General features: G+C 39.6%; 1 protein-coding gene across 1 annotated transcript in view; it reads right to left on the bottom strand.

The window, feature by feature from the left end:
• The window catches only part of LOC116310347 (RNA-binding Raly-like protein), a 115,855-nt gene that overhangs the window by 64,970 nt on the left and 29,167 nt on the right, over positions 1-21,718 (bottom strand). The window contains exon 2 of the mRNA XM_039617035.1: positions 1,417-1,690. Within this exon, the coding sequence (XP_039472969.1) occupies positions 1,417-1,672 (256 nt within the window). The 5' untranslated portion in view covers positions 1,673-1,690. The remainder of the gene's footprint in view (positions 1-1,416; positions 1,691-21,718) is intronic.

Here is a 21,718-nt window from a genome sequence, read left to right as displayed (position 1 = left end):
CAGATTGGCAAAAACGATTCTTTCTTTAAGATCGTTTCTGGTGTCTTTCCTCCTTGGTAATGTGTTAACCCACATTTGAATGCTTCAGACCAGCAATCCAGACAAGCAAACCACTAAAACGTCTGCATTTATAGAGGTGCTCACACTTCCTGATGAGTAATTATCAAGTGCACTGATTAGCAGCACCTGACTGCTACTTATCCTCTTAAAGTCTCTTATGGAAGCTGTAAGAATGTATTTTGCTTTCTGCAAACTGCTTCTGCATTTGGTTTGACTTTTGTTATGTAAATAATGACACAGTGTAATATACCATGTTTTGGAGTTCATCTGAGAATGCATTTAGTTCATTTTAAGATGTGCTAAGAACTGAAAGAAGGTTTAATTTCTTTTTACTGTTATTGCATTATGACTAACACTCAGTAAAACTTGCACATTGCACTCACTGCAGAGCCCAGGCTCCCTAGTTGAAACACTAAACTTGCTGCAAAGAATTTAATCAAAAGGTCTCTTGCTCGCCTGCCTGCATGCACAGCATTATCTGGTCATGATCATTTTAAAATTATGTTTGATAGCAGTAGTGTCTAGGAATGTGCTCCGCTGTATCTTTGCAATTCATCCCTAGGCTTCACAAAGATGTTTTAACAAGATAAGGCCCCAGACAATGCCCTTCAGAGACAAAACTTAATTCAAAACTGAAACTTAAATTGTAGCTTTGTTTGCTTCTGGAGTGAAGACACACAAAACTGTATAACAATGATTCTTCAGTGTTTTTCTAATTTGGTTCCATTTGTCTAAAAAGTTAACTTTTGACTCACGTCTTTTGATTGCTTAAATACTTTGCCTGCCAGCCAGGAACAAAACGAATCCAGATATGAAAACTTTTCCCACTCACGATCCACAAACAACAACAACAACATAAAACACTAAAAAGTGCGCGCACAGTAGAGTAGGAGTGCTTGCACAGCATCTTGGAGGTGCATCCCATGCCACATAATAAATTCCATTCCGCTCTAAATAGTATGTGACAAGAACTTTGACACACTTTCTGCAGGTTGATGTTTAGTAAATGTTAAAATCAAACTGTGCTTACATCCACTAGTGGATCAGTTAAATGATTCAGCAGGGATTTTCTCAAAAAACAGCATGACAACAAACACAGACATTTCAGCATTTAGGAGCCAAGAGAGGCTCTAAACTAAAAGTCTGAAAGATGCCTAAGGCAGTTTTTGTTCCCGAGAGAGACAATCCATTCCTCCAGCAAAGATCAAGCCTCTGTATTTCAAGAGGAAAGTGTTCGTGAAGTACAGTATAGGCTATATTTCACTGGGTTTTCATACTAATAAAATCTGCATAGCAAACGATAGATACCTGAGAGCAAAGCGGAAAAAACAAAACAAAAACAAAGCAAAGACTCACCAAGAGGCTGTCCAGCAATGATACGGGCATTTTCCCCCGCCACCGCTGCTCGGGCGTTCCTTTCGTTCATGTATTGTACAAAGGCGTAACCCTTGTGCACAGAGCAACCCACTATCTTGCCATACTTGGCGAAGATGACCTCTATGTCGGTCTTCTTGACGATGGCTGTGTTGAGGTTGCCAATAAAGACTCTGGAGTTGAGGGAACGAGGGTCATTCTTGTTGGTCACGTTGCTGGTCTGAGTTTTACCAGTCATTCTCCTCCAGTTGCCCTCCTGGGACACAGACAGAGGGGGAGGGGGAGAGCTTTAGAGGACGGGCAGGCCAACTCCAGCTAATTCTGCTCCAAAGGAAGTGTTTAATATTAATTTTTTAAATACAACATAATGACACAGATAGTCAAATAAATAAGCACAATTATAGATGGAACCGTTGTCAAAGAACTCCAGAAACTAATTCAGAATCAGTAAAATATCTAATAATACTCTTAAAGAAGTCATTTCATGATTGCAGAGTTGTCACCAGTTACCTAACTGCTGCTTAGAGAAATCACAAACACTGCAAGTTTAAAAAAAGGAAAGAAAAAAGATGTCTATACCTCAAATAGTGGTTTAACAACTGACCTTTCTTTACAGATCCAAAGATTGAGCTGCTTAGTTGGAAAACAAGTGATAGCACAGTTGGCCAGTTATTCTTTTAGGACTCGCAACAACACTAAATTTAACCAATTCTGAATGATGATCATTGCTTCTTCATCACATACATGTGCTTCTTACTTACTTGCCCAGCCAGCCAGGTGTGCTGGTTTGTGACCTTGGCTAACATGGCATCATGGTTTTTTAAAGATGTTTCTCAGTCAGACAACTGCTTTAAAGAGTAAAAAACACACACAGAGTCTCTCTGTGGTTCCTCCAGCTACTGACAGCATTGCTGTGAATGGATGTTTTACTGACCCAGCTGGGGGCATGTGATTGGCTGGTGACAAATCCACTGTCATGAAATGTGACATGAAATATAACTAGATAGAAAAAAGATGAAGTAAAAGTCAGACTTCTGGAAAGGAGATTCTGAAACAGATATTTTACATACACTTAAATTAACTTCAATTTAACTTGAATCATTTGACATTTATTTACTCATATTATTACACACTGGAGCTCCATGAAATGCAGGATAATTACTTTTTTCCAGTAATACTTTATACTAACCATAGTTAATTAATGGAAAATTCATTTTTAATTAAAATAAAGCTTTTACTGTTAATGAAATTGCACCATTATTTAATGCTTACACATCTTTTAATAATAATTGTTTTGGAACTGATGAATGACGGCCTCTGTTAATATTTAGAGTTAAGTGACAGTAACTACTTCATGTTTAACTCAAAAAAGTAGGGCAACTTTCCAAGTATTTCATAAATGTGAAGTAAAGGCAACCATGTCAACTTTTACAGAACTATCTACATGTTTAATTAGATTTTAGATCTTTCAGTGTAATTTTGGAAGGATGAGCAATTTTGAATGAGGAACACAGATTGTGTTGGGACAAAATAAGCCACTCTGAATGGATCAGGGCAGAGAGCGCTGGGAGATGACAGGATATGAATTGGAGCCGGGCCTGAATTACTCTGAATGCATGAGCTTTACCCCTTCCACATTCATTCTGACAGGTGGAGCTGGACAGATGTTTCTAAGCTCTGCAAATGGTTAATAAATACAATATAGATCATCTATAAACGCAAATTGGCTGTCTATTATAACCGTTAAAACTGTTAGTAGTGAGACAACTGTGCGTGCTGTAACTACATGGACTTTGTGTTTACTTTTGCTTTTACTGTCTGTTTGTTTTAGATAGTTTAGGTGTCAAACCTACTTAGTAGCTTTAGGATAAGATTGTGGTTTAGGTTAAATGACACCAAGAAGGGAGTGAGATTGGCCTTACTGTTGTTTCGGCACAGGTCCAATGCTGTGTGTTATTATATGTACCAATGTTATCATATTAAATTCAAATTATAGCTAATCTTTAGTAAATAATAAACCTAAATGACTTGTTTGACAGCAACATATTATTTTCTTAAAGCTTCCTAAACTTTTAACGTTTTACCCTTTTTCCCAGTTGGGTTCTACTTTTTAAATGCACACCTTCTTGTTGAAAAGGCTGTTGTTGTTGAAGGTTTCCTTCTCTGTATGTAAAGTACAAGGTCACTGGCCAGTCAACTGCTTACTTAAGCCACATTTTGCATGGTTGAAATGCTACCACTGGATGATTGTGAGGAGCATACGAAGGAGCAACAATATGTGAATGTCACAGCAGTTCTCTCCGCTTTGTGAGAAACCAAATACAGTAGCTGTCAGTGAAAAAGCTTTGCTATCTCAATACCCATATTGTTGCATCCCTAATGCTTTGTGTGCCATTTCACTGATCACAGAAAGCGTGGGCTGTAATTCGTGTTACAGTTTTATTCAGACTTTTCTGTGCTGTCAAGTTATCAACGTACATTAGCCTCAGCTTTTGTAGGCCTCCTCTGCAATTATTCCTAAATGACCTTTTCATGGCTTGAATGTTAGTTTTCATGAAAGATGATTGGTCGCAGCATCGGGGCAATTATGCCTACCCAATGAAAGGATGCACTATTGAGCGATTATTGTTGTATGTTTAATTATGGTTATCAAACGGCAGATAGGTAAATTGATCCCAAAAAAATTTCCCACCAGTTTTTCCTTTGATTTTCTTTTCACTGCAAGCATGTTGTTTTGTTTTTTTTATAGCTGGAAAAATCCCGGTTTTCATTACAGTTTATGTTCCAAAATGGATTACAGTTAGTCCATTAAATACTGTGAAATATTGTGAAGAAAACACTGAATATTTAATATTTGCCTGCTCTGCGTCGCTGTCCCTGACACACTGTGATAACAACTATTCAGCGTTGAGACGAAGAACCTGAATAATGGATCCAATCCTCAGTAAATAGGATTAGTAACCAAGGTAACGCTGATGTTCTTGGAATATCGTGCACGAACACACAAGCGCACACACGTATGCATTTCTGACTGGCAGTCTCTTTCCCTTTACCAAACATAATTCCCAATGCAAACGGCTGTAGATTCCTATGGCGCGGCAGCTTTGATTGCCCACTGTGTAGCGTCAATCTCTGCACAATTACACAGTGTAGTTTTATTGTGATGTGCTGTCCTATAATAACTTTGTTCGGCAATTGGCTGTATGTGGCAGGAGAATAATTCTGAAAAGGATGCAATTCACACACTGAACCCACAGTAGATAAAGAAGAAAGGTGCCCAGTCAACCAGGAAACTGGAACAGCCGTGCGATTTACAGAGGAAATATTCTGTGTCATGCATCCATTACACCTGAGTCTGGGATCAGGCAACACACACTACCGCTACTCTTTCACTTGGCAACACATGTTTTATGTGTTATATCACCTAACGTCGGATGTTATTTCTTTGACTATTTGCACCTACTGTGGCTGCACAGCAGCTCGTGCTGCATGGATGTGCTGTTTCTGCACGTGGCCACATGTGGGAATAAACTCCTGCTCACCAGTCCTCAAGTGGCCTTGTCATTTATCAGTGGCAGACACTGAAAATTGATGTGGAGCAGGCACACAGATATGCATGTCTTAACTCAAACGAGCACCACAGTGACCACCTAACGCTAGTTCAAAACCCCGGTCTGACACCCCTGCCATATGGATGTTCATGGACAGGTCACAGGGAACATGACAAATCAGTGGAGAAGGGTTAGGTTGCCTCTCTAGTTCAATAAATCAGGAGTGGATACTGGCCTTCGGACCACTTTACCCCTTCTTACTGTTGTATTTCATGTTGTCTTCTCTGTTGTTTTCTTTAGAACGGGACACTAATTTATTCCATCAGTGGTTTTCCTGCTGACCTTGCCTTTTAGTATATTTACAACCTCCATTAAGCTTCTCGTCCTCTGAGGTGATAGCATCACGGGGAGAAACATGGGAAAACAGCGCAGGAAATGATAGTCAACCAGGAATGTAATTGGCAAAAGAATTGTTTTAGAGGACCTGATATTTGTTATCAAAAAAGCACAGAAACATGCTCTGCAAACTGCTTTTAGAGGAAAAGTAACGAGCCGGTGTTCAAAGCCCACTCTTTAAAAATGATTACAGCTTCAACTGTACTGCCTTTTGACAGTTAAGAGGTGAAGACAGATAAGTCTTCATTTTCACTTTCATGCCGGCGTGGTCGTGTCAGAATAAGTGCCACATTTTTCAAAAGGTGGATGTCTCCTTTGGGAAAGAAACACTTTGATGTTCTGGCATTACAGAAAAGCGCAGAATGCTTTGCCTTTAATATGTTTCGAAAGAGAAGCACAATCTCATGGCAATGATAAAGACATACAAATAAGGTCAGAAGAAAAAGCATCAAGGTTATGTAGTTGACAGCGCTGCTGTGTTGGGTTAGCTGTTGAGTGAAAAAAGAAAGGGTTTCGTGCAGAAGTAGCCATATTACTGAGCTCTCTCTTGCTCTGTAATGCATTGTGCCTCGGTAGACAGGCTCTTAAAAGGTTGTTGTTTGGCTCTGGCCACCTGCCTGATTTATAGACATTTTTTTCATGGAGGGAGGGAACTCATTGAATTGATTCCTTTTGTAATTTCCTACCACTCCACCACTGTACATTTCTCTTCACGATGCCTCAGCCTCTCTGCTCTGATTGTTGCCTAGGCAGCTCGACGGGCTGAGGAAAGGCCGGAGAAGCTGCTCGCTGAAACAGAACAGAGAAAGGTAACCCGATACACCTTTTCCAAAAGTGTTGCCACCGTGTACTGCAAAGTTAGAATAATTGCTTTAAAGATTTCTTCCATTTATATCTTGACTTAAAATATGTCTTTCTGCCCGTGAAAGCAACAGCAACAAGTGTGAAAAAAAAATCCTATTTGTAAATCAACGGCTCTATTTGTATTGTAGGCTGCAGAGTATTTCAGTCGTGCAGCCAGCCATAAATATGTGCACTTTTGTGAAATGTGGTCAGAGGCTGAAACGATTCTGATCCAAAGAGAAACAGCACTCCCAACATTTTCGCCTGATTTAAAGGTGAAGGAACAGTTGCGGAAATTAAATTTAATATGAACAGAATAAAGGCCATAAACACATTTAATGCTATACAGCACTTTCCACTATTCTATTCGCATCTTAAAAAAGGACTCCAGTCTCCAAGATAGGAAGCCATAAACCTAATTCTCTCCACATTTTCAATCAGCTGCTGCCCTTTGGCTTTATGAGTCAAGGTACACAGTGCCGGCCTCAACTTCAACTCTGCTACACCGCTACTGCAAAGACCTATAAAAAGGAGGAGGAGGAGCCATTCTAATTTTGCTGGCAAAGGGTGTTTGAAGTGCTATAAATGCGAGATAAATTTTGTTCAATGGGACATTTACACAACCTCACTGTTTATGACTATCACAAGTCATTGTTTTTTTGTTCTCTGAGCAGTTAATTGCATGGGGCAAGAGAGCAACATCTCTTAAGGTAAGAGAAGTTTTTGACTGCTAACCTAAACCATGAATGGGATTTATGGTTTGAAATGTTTAATTACTGTTTTCAGAGGCTGGTAAATCATTATAATCATTATAATCTCATCTTCAATGCTGCCCTTAGCTTTTTAACTAAAATCGGAGGATGATGTAAAAAATACTACAGAGGGTCTGTAGCCTTGTCTTAACCCCATCAACCAGATTTTCCCCTCAATGTCATGTGATGTGTGACTGAGGACCCAAATGCAAACTGCTGAGATGAATTTCAGAGACAAAAGATGAACCTTTTTTCAGGTGGTGCAGTTGGGGAAGAGGGTCAGAAGCACAGTATGACACCAGAAGGAAATAAACCAAAATATGAAGAGTGAGACACAAATAACAAACTCTATACACAAAGAGGAGCTAGGTTTCCAGTGACAGAGAGCTGAAGGCTAGTGATCCCAGAAGACTAAACTGGGAGCATAAAGATAAAGCAACCAGGAAATACCACATGCACAAAGTTGCAGAATTCAAAGAAACTCAACATCCAGGAAGGTACAGAAAAGCAGGACTCAAAATTAGGCTTAAAATAATAACTAGAAATAATAAACTAATTTCTGAATCCAAATAATAAAGAATACTAAGCTTAAAATGGAGAGACAAAACCTATTTGCCATGACACTGAGTAGCTGGTGGAGACCAAAGCAGAGCTAAAAGGATAGTCGTTGTTTTACTTACGTTCACCACCTCCTAATATGTTAAATAGGTGTTATAGTTTCAAGACATGACCTAAAATCAAAGCTCTTAAATGAACCCCATTCTAATGGATGAAGTGCATCCATTAGCTCTCTGCTCATGGACAAAATTTCATCAATAATGATGTCTGTTATGCAACCTGTTTTTCATAAATTACTTAACTTTTCCTCTAGTTTTCATTTACTTGTGAAATGAGTTTTAAGTACAAGCAATGACAGTAATGATACAATACTCCTATGTGTAATTTATGTGGCACAGCATGCTTTTTAAAAAACAGACTGTGGTTACTAATTTTTATTACTTTTTTTTTGTTCAATTTATGCTTGAGCATTTCTTTCTTACTTGGGTGGTTATAGGCTTGGAAGAAAGACTATGTACCTCATACATCTTATCTAACTTCAATACCACAACCCTTCACAGCGGGCCCCTTTTCCTCTTACCTGCAGCAAACCTCATTTCACTACAAATAGTGGCTATATGCGTCGCAGCGCCAACCATTTTTATTCCCCTGAACTCTGTTCTCAGAAAATTCATTGACTATTAGAAAGCCTGGAGGAACGATACAATTAGCTAACATGCAAATGGAGTCATTTCTCAGTTGGCTCTCATTCACCTGCACGAGAGTGATGGGTAAAATGTGATGGGAAAAACTCCCGTGTGCCGGGGCATAGCAAACATTGGATGATATACAAGTGGAATTTCTTATTATCCAGGGGGAGTCTGCTGTTTGTGACTGACAGGGGAACACCTCAATTGCACTGACAAGATTTCATTTCTTTCCATGGTAGTATACAGCTGCACAGAGTTAAAACTAATCTGGTCAAACACAGTGAGCTCTCGAGCGCAGCATAGATCAATCTCTGTCTGCTCTTAATCCAATCTGATTGGTAAGAATAGCATCGGGGTGATATAAAACCCACTCTGCATGATTGTTTTGAAAGCTTCCTCTCCACTATGGAACATAGCTCCATGGGATATCTAAAAGCTTTCTATCCACAGTGCAGTTGGATGTTTCCACCTCCTCAAAATGGGCAAGCAGAAAAATAACTTCAAAAATCAAGACGCTTCGGAAGGGGTGGGAAAGAGCCGAAATCATTCACTTTAGTACAAGAAGCAACATAACAAAAGAAATCAATCACAGGTGGAAGAAACTACTTGCATATACATACATACATTATTGTTTATAAACCAGAGGAATTCATCAAGTCTGATGCGCTTGTGAATGGAAATTTCTGTTAGGTGTAGTGGAGTGTTAAGCTTTACATAACAGAAATAGAAACACAGCAGTGCAGTACGTAAGTACACTTAAGTACGTTAAGCCGGGAGCAAACATTAAAATAAGCTTAAATAAACTTTCTGCTCTGAGTGATTTTCATAAAGTGGCATTCAAACTCAGGAAATATTTGCACTAGTTGTATTTAGTCATTAAAAAAATGAAGATATTAGCCATGCCACACTTTACTTAATGTGGGCTGGATCTCTATATCCTCTCGGCATCATCATTTAGGCTACCACTGTGTGATACAACGACCAATATTCATGCCTTGTGGAACTATTGTTGTTATTATTATGCCATTATATCAATAAATCTACCTACTGTAAAAAAAATAGAGAAGACAGTTTCATATATCAAACCACATTCAGCACAGTGAACACCAGAACTCGTTTTAATTAATTTAAACTTTCTAGAACTGTTTTCTGACTTGTGTCCACTTTTGGACAAACATGGAAATGAGCTGAAGTAAATTTATTGTCAACTTTAGTTCAGACAAACAGTTGTCTGTACACACAGCTTTGGAAAAAAATGGGTACAATAAGTATTGTCCTTTTACATTTCCTACTTTTCCTTTACCGGATGAAATATGCAGCTCTTTGTTGTCTCAAACTTTGCATGTCTGCTGTCGATATGAACAGGTATTGTACAGTAGATTTTTCAAATGAGAAAGCTGTCTCCTATGAGAGATGTGAAAGCGAACCAAAACAATAAAGCTGTGGCTCATAAAACCTGCAACTGGAGGATGACATAAAAATCAGCAGAGCTGCGGGAAACTGCAGGCTCTGGAGATACTCGTCTGTGAATTCACCACTACAGGCAACCACGATATTATCCACTGTTAATTTAAGAAAGACGATTGTTTCTGGTTTACACTAACAGGTACTGAAAAGGCTGACAAAGAAACCGTGGAATCTGCTCAAATCTGCATTTCACTTCAGCACTTCCTTTGGAATTACTGTACAGAAGACACATTGGCACTTAATGACTATTGTGTTGGTTGTGCTTTGCTAATTATCTTTTTATGTGCAACTGCATTTTAACTATTGCTATACTGCATTAAAATTCATAAGGGTAAGCTAATAAAATTCCAACTGACATTAACCCAGAAAGTGTAAAAATGCTCAAATATTGTAAAGCTACTCTTTGATTTGGTGGATCTAACCTATTTGGCCCGATGACCGTTCTGTTTCCCTCATTAAATCTGGATGTGTCATCATTAGCTCTCCGGGTTGCAGCTGCAGCTGGGACAAATTTTTAATGGGGCAAATTAGCATTTGTTAACATCTACTCTGCAGGAGAAGTAAAACACAGTCCCAACTCTTCATTAGCAGAATTAATCTTAAGTTTTTAAAGGTGTTTGGTTTGACTGTAATGAAAATACAAAGTGCAGCCTGGGTTTTAGTACTGCAGCCATAAAGCAGTATGTTTTGTCTGAAAGAGAGTATTTCATTGAATCTTGTTCTTGGCTTGCTACAATTAACAGTTTGCAGAAGGATATTTCTTATTTATAGGCGCCCCTATGCGCTGCACTAGCTCAATAGTCGGTATTGTAAGAGGATGACAGGCAATTTTTGAGCTTCAAAGGCTTGGCAACAGCTCAGTAGAATTTAAATGACCTTAAAATTCACAGGTTTCATTTACAGAATTATTATGCAGAAAGGAAGGAATATTATCTGTATAATGTCATCAGAATAAGCAAATTTTTCACCTTTTATGCACTTTGCTCTCATTGTTGGCCTTGCATTTGAATATACAGTGTCCTCTGTTCTTGAGCCAAACTCCAAAGGGTGATAGGGAAGATATATTTGGCATCGCCTCTTCTCCGGTGGTGTTACAGAGCTGCTGGTCAGCCATCTGCAATCTAGCTATGACCTATGTGTCAGGTCCTTTCTGGTATCATCTGCCTTTGCCTATAGCACCGCCTGGCGCTGAAACTGTTGCATAAAGAAGATGCTTGGCTGTTGCCCCGCCTTGGATTTGTTTACATATTTCTGCTGGTGGTAAACAGAGTGTGATGGTTTGGAGGCACTGAGAGGCAAAGTCCTGCTCTCCATCGGCTGTGAAGTGCAGCTGGCTCAACCGTACGTTCACACCGCAAGCAACACAATCAATCAAATCACCGGAAATTCATTAGTTTCATATTGAGTTAAGCAGCCAGAGACATTCAGCCTAGACGTGGGGACTGGGCCAAGAAAATTTGGCCATGTTTTTCCTTTATGTGTTCATCAAGCTTCAACGGGCAGGTTTTATGTCTTCACTGTTTCCAATGTCAGTTTCATTTTTATTCATAATCTCTCTGCCTGCCAAGTGCAGAATGGATGCAAAGTTTATTCTAGTCACTTATCACTGTACGCATGACAAGAATAAATATTTCAAAACTACTGGTACAACCAAAGTTTGCTAAACTAGTTGTTTGTTAAATTGAACCCTTTAACATGCATGAAATGAGAACATGAGTAAATACAGCCTGAGCAAGTTGTCACATTGTTCCATTTCCTGTGGTCTCCCAAAGAAGGAGATACTAATCAGTGAGAATAACCCTGACAGTTCAGCATGAAGGGACCTGTAGGATATGTACACTGAAGACAGTTTGAAACACTCTTCAGATGGACTTTGATGATACAAATCTTCATAGTTGTCATGTTTATGCCTGCGCCGGCACCATCCTCTCATTGCCAGGCTAAATGTTCAAAGGTAGCAGAAACTTTGTGTAACTCATTGACAAGGTAAAGCAAGAGAGTAAGAAAAAAAAAACTTGCATCGCAAACTTCAAAGAACCCCCCAACACTTCAAAAGCTTCTTCACGGTTCGGTGACTAATCTTCAAAGTCATGCCAAGGATTGAACTGATAGTGCCGCTGTGTATAGCAGGTACAAACATCCTTGTCAGTGCCACTGAGGTGTGAGGTGTAGAGAAAGGGAGAGGAGATAATGCCGGAAGCTAATTGAGACAAAGTCTGTCCCTCGCCTGTGTGAAATACAAAGCTTCTGGCTGCAGACATTTGGTAATTACAGCTGCTTGAGATCAGTCAAATGTAGTCAGACTTTTAGTTAAAATAGGGAATTATTAGTAATTCCAGAGGTTCATCCCAGTCATTGGAGAGCTTACAGTAGATCTATGTTATCTTTTTACTACCTTGTGCGTCAGAGAAATCTCAAGAAATAGTTGGGAGGAAAATCATGTTGAATGACACATCTTTAGGGAAATGTTCATTAGGGACTTCCTACAGTCTCTCTACCTGCACCTGTTAAATCAATATTCCCCTACTAATTAAAACCGCATGTGTCAACTGCATCATTCTCACACAGGCTTCCTATTTCATCTTTGCGCGGCAGAATCGTGAAAATAATGAAATATTTCCAGTAACAGTATGGTAGAATGGAGTGAACACCTGGGTGTAAGAGCTAGAATATTTCATTACTGCATCCTTGCAGGCTTCTTTCAAATGACGAGACAAAATCACTCATGTGTCTAATTGGTGCATATGAAAAGACTGTAAATATGAGAAAATTTGTTTAATGCCATAAAGTCTTGATGACTCATCCCACCTTAAAACAAACTGTTCATGAGTCGCTCATATGAGAGGCCACTGTTTTGTGCATTTTGTGAGAAAATATGTCTTTTGTCTGTGTCACATCCGTGCCTACTTTTCTGTAAGCCCCCCATGATCATTGCGTAATAGTCTTATTCAGTATAAAAGCTAGTGAACTGAGAGGTAGTTCTTTCACTAACACTGTAGATTGTAAAGCTCTTTAAGTGTTTGTGATTTGTAACATTACATTAAAAATGTGTTTTTGTCAGGCTGCTTATTAAAAACAGAGGTAGCCACAAAAATGTCACCCAATGGTTTGTGAAGCCCCATTGCATAGCACATAGGTCACCAACATGTTGAAGTGGGAGTGTTAACATTTGGGTCATTTAATATCAAATCAGCGTGAGCCTTCTGCTCAGTCATCTTTGATTTGCCTAAAAATGTCATGTTTCAAAATTTGGAAATATTTAATGAGTGCTGTAAAATTTTATCCTCATATATCAAATACTTTTCAAGATATATATTGGAAAATAAACCATCGACCCACTTTCAGCATGCTTTTTTCACACTTTGAAATCGGAGGCCATGTTTGAACATGAATATCAGAAAGAGTATTAAGGATGAAAACCTGAAATTTTCTCTGCCCTTTCTGACCATACAACTCAGGATCTCTGAAAGCAGAACAGATACATCAAAAATGTCTGAATACTGGCTAGTTCAAATATGAAAAAATTAATAAATAAAACAAGATAACTAGTAACATGTTGCATTATATAAATATAACAAGCTATACCACAAAAATAAATCAATACATAAATAAATACCAGTAAATCATCTAATCTCAATATATTAAAGTTATAGAGTTTCCAGGTCATTTCAAACATGGCCTTAAATTTCAAAGTGCCAAACAAATGGATCTACAAATTGTTATTCAAATAAATAAATAAATAAATAAACAAAAAGTATTTAATATATGAAGCTAGAATTTTACATCAGTCATTATATACATCCTGACTTTGGAGCCTAAACTTTTCAGATGTGAAAAGCTGAAATGTTCTAAAACTTTTTATGATTTGAGATAAAAGACCCAAACTACTTCCCAAAAGCAGAGTATAGACTTCTCAAGTAGTCTGTATCACATAGCCAGCGTCGGGGAGTAACGGAATACATGTACCAGCGTTATGTATTTAAAATACAAAATATGAGTAACTGTATTCCATTACAGTTACCGTTTAAAAAGGTGGTATTCAGAATACAGTTACTTTGTTGAAATAAAGGGATTACACGGTGGTCTTTTCCTGTTTCAAATGTTAGGCTACGCTCTCTCTATTTTTGGTAATTCCATGCCAGTGGAAACCCAAACAAAACGTGCATTAAGAGGCTCAAATGCCTGGATCTCAATCTTGCAGCCCATGTCACCCCTACTTACGGACCACAAAATGACGTGAAGAAATATTTCCATCCATCCATCTTCATCCGCTTTATCCGAGGCCGGGTCGCGGGGGCAGCAGCCTAAGCAGAGAAGCCCAGACCTCCCTCTCCCCAGCCACCTCCTCCAGCTTATCCGGGGGAACACCAAGGCGTTCCCAGGCCAGATGAGAGATATAATCTCTCCAGCGTGTCCTGGGTCTGCCCCGGGGCCTCCTCCCGGTGGGACATGCCCGGAACACCTCACCCAGGAGGCGCCCAGGAGGCATCCTTGTCAGATGCCTGAAACCACCTCAACTGGCTCCTTTCGATGCGTAGGAGCAGCGGCTCTACTCTGAGCCCCTCCCGGATGGCCGAACTTCTCACCCTATCTCTAAGGGAGAGGCCAGCCACCCTTCGGAGGAAGCTCATTTCTGCCGCTTGTATCCGCGATCTCGTTCTTTCGGTCACTACCCACAGCTCGTGGCCATAGGTGAGGGTAGGGACGTAGATCGACCGGTAAATTGAGAGCTTCGCTTTTACACTCAGCTCCCTCTTCACCACGACGGACCGGTGCAGCGTCCGCATCACTGCAGCCGCAGCACCAATCCGTCTGTCGATCTCCGGCTCCCTTCTCCCATCACTCGCGAACAAGACCCCGAGATACTTGAACTCCTCCACTTGGGGCAGGAACTCATCCCCGACCCGGAGTGGGCACTCCACCCTTTTCCGGCTGAGAACCATGGCCTCAGATTTGGAGGTGCTGATCCTCATTCCCGCTGCTTCACACTCGGCTGCGAACCGCTCCAGTGCGAGCTGGAGGCCTTCACCCGATGAAGCCAACAGAACCACATCATCCGCAAAAAGCAGAGATGAGATTCTGAGGCCACCGAAGCGAAAGCCCTCCACCACTTGGCTGCGCCTAGAAATCCTGTCCATAAAAATTATGAACAGAACCGGTGACAAAGGGCAGCCCTGGCGGAGCCCATCACCCACCGGGAACGAGTCCGACTTATTGCCGGCAATGCGAACCAAGCTCTTGCAACGGTTGTATAGGGATCGAATGAAATATTTTTTAAAATTATTGTTCAAAAAATTATTAATATGAAGGCAATAGGCAGAGTGTTGCAGGCATAGCCCTAAAGAATCTAGCCTCATGGGCAGTGTAGCCCAGATGTAAGTAAGCTATTAAGACTCGACTATACACTGTGTTCGTGTTTTCCTCCAAAACAATAAGTTCCGTTGGAGCAGCCTTTCAACGCCTCTCGCTGTCTCTGGCTCGTAAAGTTGACCCAGACAACAAAGAAACCCGACATATTAGCCAAAGGTCCCTTTACTACGGTTTGAAGCCGCGAACCTGTTTTATATATGCGCGGAATAGTTTTCTATACAAGATCGCTGCAAAAAGTGCAGCCTTACCTAATGTCCACCCTACTGTTACTCATTTTATATTAAGATTTAAAAATCTAGTTGGTATTGGTATTGCAAGTATCCTTCAGTAATAGTAATAAATCACACAGCAACAGTACATTCATGTAGTTGTAAAAAGCATGATAATATATTAAGTAATCCAAAGTATTCAGAATACGTTACTCTCACTGAGCAGCGTAACGGAATATGTTACAAAATACATTTTGGGGCATGTACTCTGTAATCTGTAGTGGAATACATTTTAAAAGTAACCTTCCCAACACTGCACATACCACACCAAATTATTAATCAGATAATTCTATTAAAAAATGCTTCAAAAGCTCACACAAGTTACACAACAAGTTACAATGCTGCCAAAGTTAAAAAAGACGAGTAATATATAAAACCAGCTCCTGTGCAGGTTTTCTGACGGGGTAAATTAGCTAGTTTTTGTAGCTGGCTGTGAACACACATTTTTTCTGTGGTAAATTTAGTCATTTTAACACGGGAGTCTGCTGGGACTGACTTGTTTTTGGAGAACGTCTGAAGTGGCCACTTAAGGCTTGGAGGTTGCCACTTGGGTTTCATACATGGAAATTGAAGCTCACTGTGCAGTGAGTTCTGATGAAATTGCTCTCCATCAGAGCAATATGCACTCTGCAACATTAATGCTGTTTTCCTATACAATGCTTTATTGCAGTTATCATCAATCATCCTTTCAAACAAAGTTATACAAAGATCGTCACACAGAAACAGAAACATATTCACAATGAGTTTAGAAAATCACATGTTTGTATATTCACCATTAGGTTTCTATAAATCAAGCAAAATCTAAGAACACTGCACTGAGAAATGTGGACCTTTATGCAATTTTGCAAGGATGAATGTGATCTAGACAAAAGTTTAATTCAACTGATTTTTCTGTCATTCTAAAATATGCACACCAAAGTAGCCTCATGTAGTGAGAGGCCTCTTGTGAATGACAGTCTCCCCCCTCAATCGAAGGACACTTAGTAGATCCTGAATTTAAATCTGAACCAAGATAATCCAGGAGTCCCCAAAAAGCCACATTTCTACTACAACTGACATGATGCATTTCATAGACTCAGTAATGCAGGTCATGAATTTAAATGCAATGCAAAGGAGTGTATGGCAGAAGAAAATAAAAAAGAGAACACTCATGTAAACACAGACAAAAGCAAAAACAAGCAAACATAAACAAAAAGAGAAAGCAAATGATATGTATTGGGAAAACTGAATCTTCAACATCTATATTTAATTGGCTGGCTGCATGTGGTGTCGCCACTGAAATTGGCTCCCACCCTCTCCATCTGTAATTAGACACTTCATCACACCCCCACAAGCCTGTACTGCATTTGTACCATAACAGTAAAGCACAATTAAAACAGTCTCAGTGTTTGCTGACAGCTATAGTCTTTAAAAGTTCACTGGCTACCTGAACAATTGAGAATAAAGAAGAACTGCAAAGACAATAAGATAAAGGCAGTGATACCTTACTTAGAGATTAATGTCTCTTACAAATGGGCAATGCAAACACAGTTTCAGCAGGTAGTAATTTGCTTTTAATTCTTTCTACTCTGAAACAGACAGCTCAATTACCCCAGCCAGTAACTGAAGGCACAGATGCAGATTTTTAAAACATTTGTTACTTGGAGCCCAAGGGAACCCTTAAGGGCCTCCCCGGGCAATGAAGCCGTCATCATGCTTCATGAGGTGTAGCAGTTTCTTTTCTCGTCTTGCTCCGGCATATTTCCATTTATCATGTCTACTGATGCGCAGTGTAAGAGCCACACACTTCAGCAAAATGGATCAGAGTGTAAGGGCTTTCAAAGAGAGGGAGACATATTGAATATGCACACACAATCATGCATGCTTTCTCAAACGTGTGTACCCCCAAATAGTACGCAAACATGAGGACATGGGCATACACAGACTCACGTGCATAAAGTCAGTCACACACTTGTACGCAAACGCCGCAGACATAAAGGCAACGGAGAGCCTCACACGGCAAGACGATCACAGGCCTTGAAGTATAAGTTTTGACAGTTTGACAGCATATTCGGTCTTTTGTGTAGCAGAGGAGGCTTATGGAGTCTGTCTGCTGCCCTCAACACTTCTTCTCCTCTTGCATTAATGAAATAAAATGCACCATATGCCTTTATGCACCACGCCGACGAGCGTGAGAAACTTCACTTGCATCAGACAAAATAAACAATACACAAAAATAGACATTAAAAAAATACCATCTTAGTAGCGCGCTTCAAAAAGCAGCACTACCATATGCATTTGAAGGGTTTCTTTTCAAAGTAAGACATCAATCATGCATGGGGTAAAATGACACCTATACTCGCTCAGAGTGACTGCTATCACAAAAAAGGCTCAGATGTTACTAAAAGGTTTAAAAACTCCCGTCTAAGGATTTATTTATATCTAAGCAAAGTATCACTTCCGTCAGAAATAATTACATGTAAAACAGCCTTTGAAGCACTTGTAGTGACTGAAAGACTTCAGATCCTTTTAGCAGCACGCTGGATGACATGTAAGCCTTAAAGCACTGTGCAAAAGCCTGGCCACATAATGACATTCTAGCTGTGGATGAACGCTCACATCCTCTTAGGAGCAATACATGAACTGAGACGCTGAAATGGCATAAGTTCTTATGAGGGGAACGTTGCTTTGAGGGAGATGGGCCACCTTTAAATGGAAACAGCACTGGGGCTGCTTTTCATCTACTGACAACTGTCATCGGCCCATGGGACAAATATTTCCCACTGTCAAAATGAAATCCATCTCCATATTCTGCAGACAGAGCAAAGGTTACTTACATGACTTCTGTAAAAAAAACAAAAACAATATTAGTGGATTAAAAAACAAAAGCAGAGATCAGTGCACACTGAGGAAAATGTTGATGCATGGAACCCTATCCAAGAAAATTAGACACTTTATACCTAGAAAACACTAGCATAAGTTAAGGTGAATTAAAGTGCTAAACCTTTGATCTTGTGCTCTCTGTCACCTTCTCATGCTTTATCACATCATCCCTTTCTTTACTTGTTTGTTGCCGTGAGAGACAACTCATACGCAGCCCTAAACAATGTCTGTCACATTGCATTATTACTGCTGATAGAGTGCCGGATGAATCGTCATACGAATAAAATGCTGTGCTACAAGAGGGTGGAAGAGGTCACAAAATGATCAAAGAATTGTGGGGAAATGGATGACAGATGGGGTCCTTTTTTGCCTCGCAACACCAAGCCCGGAGCGCTTAAACCACATAGATAAACAGCTTTTTCATGGAAGAGTGAATCCTGTTAATTTGTGGTGGTGGGAGAGTAATAACAAGTATTACACAATAATAGGTTTCCCAATGTGCTTTCTCTTTTTTGCCACCTGAAGTGTTTTTTACAATCCTGCAATCAGGATAAAATGAATCACCCTAAAAATCAAACTCCTACTTATCACACACTGTTATTATTTCCCTGGTTGCAAAGTTCTCGATATACTTTAGAAAAACTATAAACACTGTCATGTGATAATCACCGTGCGATGATTCCCTACTTTGCCTTGCAGAGCTGAAGAGGATTAGGCCTGAGTTTCCTTAGCTAACCTAATGACATGTATGACAGAGCTGCAGGCGGCTTAGTGTTTACTGCCTCACATTTCTCCGAGGAGCGCCAAGTACAGCATTGACAGACCTGATGTTTTTCTCTCAATCACCTTTGCTCCTTCTCCAGTTAAATCACTGATACCTACTGCACTGCACCCCTCCTTCAGTCTCTGCCTCTCTTTCTGACTGCACCACCGACTGACTGGTGTGCTTCATAAAATGTAGCATGTGGCAAACAGTGCTTTAGCTTAGATACAGTTTGGTTTCCATAAAAGTCACTGTTAGAAAACTTGCCTGCTGGCAAGAATTTTTAATAATCTCTAAATAATCTGTTGACCATATGAGATTTATCATTCTGCCCAGGCTGAAGGATGGTCTAAGTCTTCAACTGATTTGTCCGGAAAGCTTTATTAAGGACTGAACACATGTGAGTGCAGCTAAGTAAACTCCACATCTGTAATGGACTTAATGTAAGGGAAAAAAGGATTAAACTCAGTAGCACTTCTTTACCAATAAGATAAAATCTTGGAATACTTTAGTGTCTGTATAATCTCTATGTAAAGATATCTGCATATAAACATGCAGAATGTGTAGGCAAAGGACTATATTTTTAACACCAAAAGCTGGTTTAGGTTTGTGTAGTTATAATCCAAGTAGTTTTAACCAGTTATGTTTGAGAAGTGTTTTTATTGTATGAAGTGTTTCTTAAAATGCAACCTTGCAATCATAGACTAAATTGCCTCTTGAATATTGCAGGGCTTAAAACTTATACAGTGATATGTACTCACTGGTTGAACCCCGTTTGCCTTCAGAACTGGCATAGATTCAAAAAGGTCCTAAAAAGCATTGCTCTGAGATTTTGATCCATAGTAACATGACAGCATCACACAGTTATAGTAGGTTTGTCAGCTAGACATTTATGATGTGAATGTGCAATTCCACACATCCCAGAAGCGCTCTATTGCATTGAGATCTGGTGACTATAGAGGTCTTTTGAGTGACCTCATTGACATGTTCAAGAAATCAGGGGAAAGGCCATGATCAGCAAAAAACCTCAGGTAGTCTGTGGATTTTAAATGATGCTCAGCAAGACAGCCAACTTCAAGCATTGATATAAAGCAAGATGGATACACACTTTCATGTTGTGTGCATCAAACTTGCCCTTTGGAATTCTAGCCTTCAGTTACCTATTCTTTGTTGACAGGAGCTGCATCTAGTATTTTCTTCTGTTGCAGTTACTGCTGCTTCAAGTAGCCATTTTCCTCTTACCTCTGACATCAACAGGGAATTTTTATGTAGAGAACTGCCACTCACTGGATATTTTCTCTGTTTTTGGATCATTTATTTGTAAACCCCATCAGTAGTTTCAGAAATCCACAGACCAGTTTTTTTGGCACCAACATTCATGTCATATTCAGATTCACTAAAATAATTTCTCTTCCCAATTCTGATGCTAAATTTGAACTTCAGCAGGTCCTCTTGACCATGTTTACATGCTTAAATGCACTGAGCTAGCGTCATGTGACTGGCTGATTAAATATTTGCATTAATGTGCAGTTGAGTAGTTTTACCTACAATGCTTGATGACTGTTGTTGTGAAGTTGCACTATATAAATACAATATATAAAGGTTGTTTCCATGGTAGTTTTTTTCTGAAAGCAAAAATGACAAGTTGCTGCATCGTTTGACCATGTTTGTTGCAACATTTATTAGCCACATGTATTAGTCACAACACATAATGTTAGTGGCTAATGGAAAAAAAAAAATTAGCTGATCTTAACTTGCTAGCGTTAATTTGAGTTTTCATGACAACTGTTATTGTACCTTCCTTACACTAGCTAAAAGTTGTTTGGTAGTTTCTATCATTGCCATTAAAATGCCAAAGTTGTTATCACTGTGGGTAAAAAGTAAGCCACGCCACACTGGGGCATGTAGTGCACTGTATGTGGCCATACTTGTCATTGTGAACTCACTTAGACCTCAGTCACAAAAGCTTAGAGTCTGAGTGACTTCCTGGCAAACTTTTACTTTCAATGTGAACAGTTTCTGTTTCTGGTTTGTGTTGAACTTCCATTTCCATTTCACTTGGGAAGTAGTTTGCAAGTGTTTGCAGACAAGTTAGCATCTTCCACACCAACTGCTGGTGGCTGTGGCAACTTGCTAACCCCCAGCCTCTTTGCAACCACTTTCATGCCAGCAGATCTATTCACCAATGGGTCAGGAAATACAACTGTAAAAAAGTTGGAGCACGATTTGAGACATAGCATGAATCATCAAATGCTAGTCGATAGATTCCCAAATCAGTGACATCAAAGAATAAAATCAGTATCAATGGCGTCTATGTATAAAGAAACAGCACTTTGTCAACAATCTCAACTAATAAGTCATTGAAAATTATAATATACAATTTAAATATGAAATTCAATAAATAAAAGTTAAAAATCTGCATTGCAATGTTTTAAGGAAGGAATCATTTTAGCAAGCTCAATGAATGAGGATGAAACACTGTTTAAAAGTGCACTTGAACATATTTTTAGCCAAAGATGGAATTACTTTCTTGAACCTATTAGCAAGGCTAAAAATCTCATCAGAAATGGTCCACCATTTGTATGCATTAGGAGACATGTTTGCAGCCTTTTATCCCTGTTTTATCCTCGTCCAAGTGCTGAGTGACATTTCTGGCCTTTTTGCTGCTAAATGCCCTTGTGCTTGCTGGATAACCACTAGTTGTGTCTGTCTGCTGTTTTCTCCTGGGCACGTGGCTTACAGGGAGTTCTTCAGTTAATTTTTG

This window comes from Oreochromis aureus, linkage group 9 (genome assembly GCF_013358895.1).
Source record: "Oreochromis aureus strain Israel breed Guangdong linkage group 9, ZZ_aureus, whole genome shotgun sequence".
NCBI lineage: Eukaryota > Metazoa > Chordata > Actinopteri > Cichliformes > Cichlidae > Oreochromis > Oreochromis aureus.
Note: the sequence above shows the minus strand (reverse complement) of the source record. Positions and strands in the feature narration are given on the sequence as shown.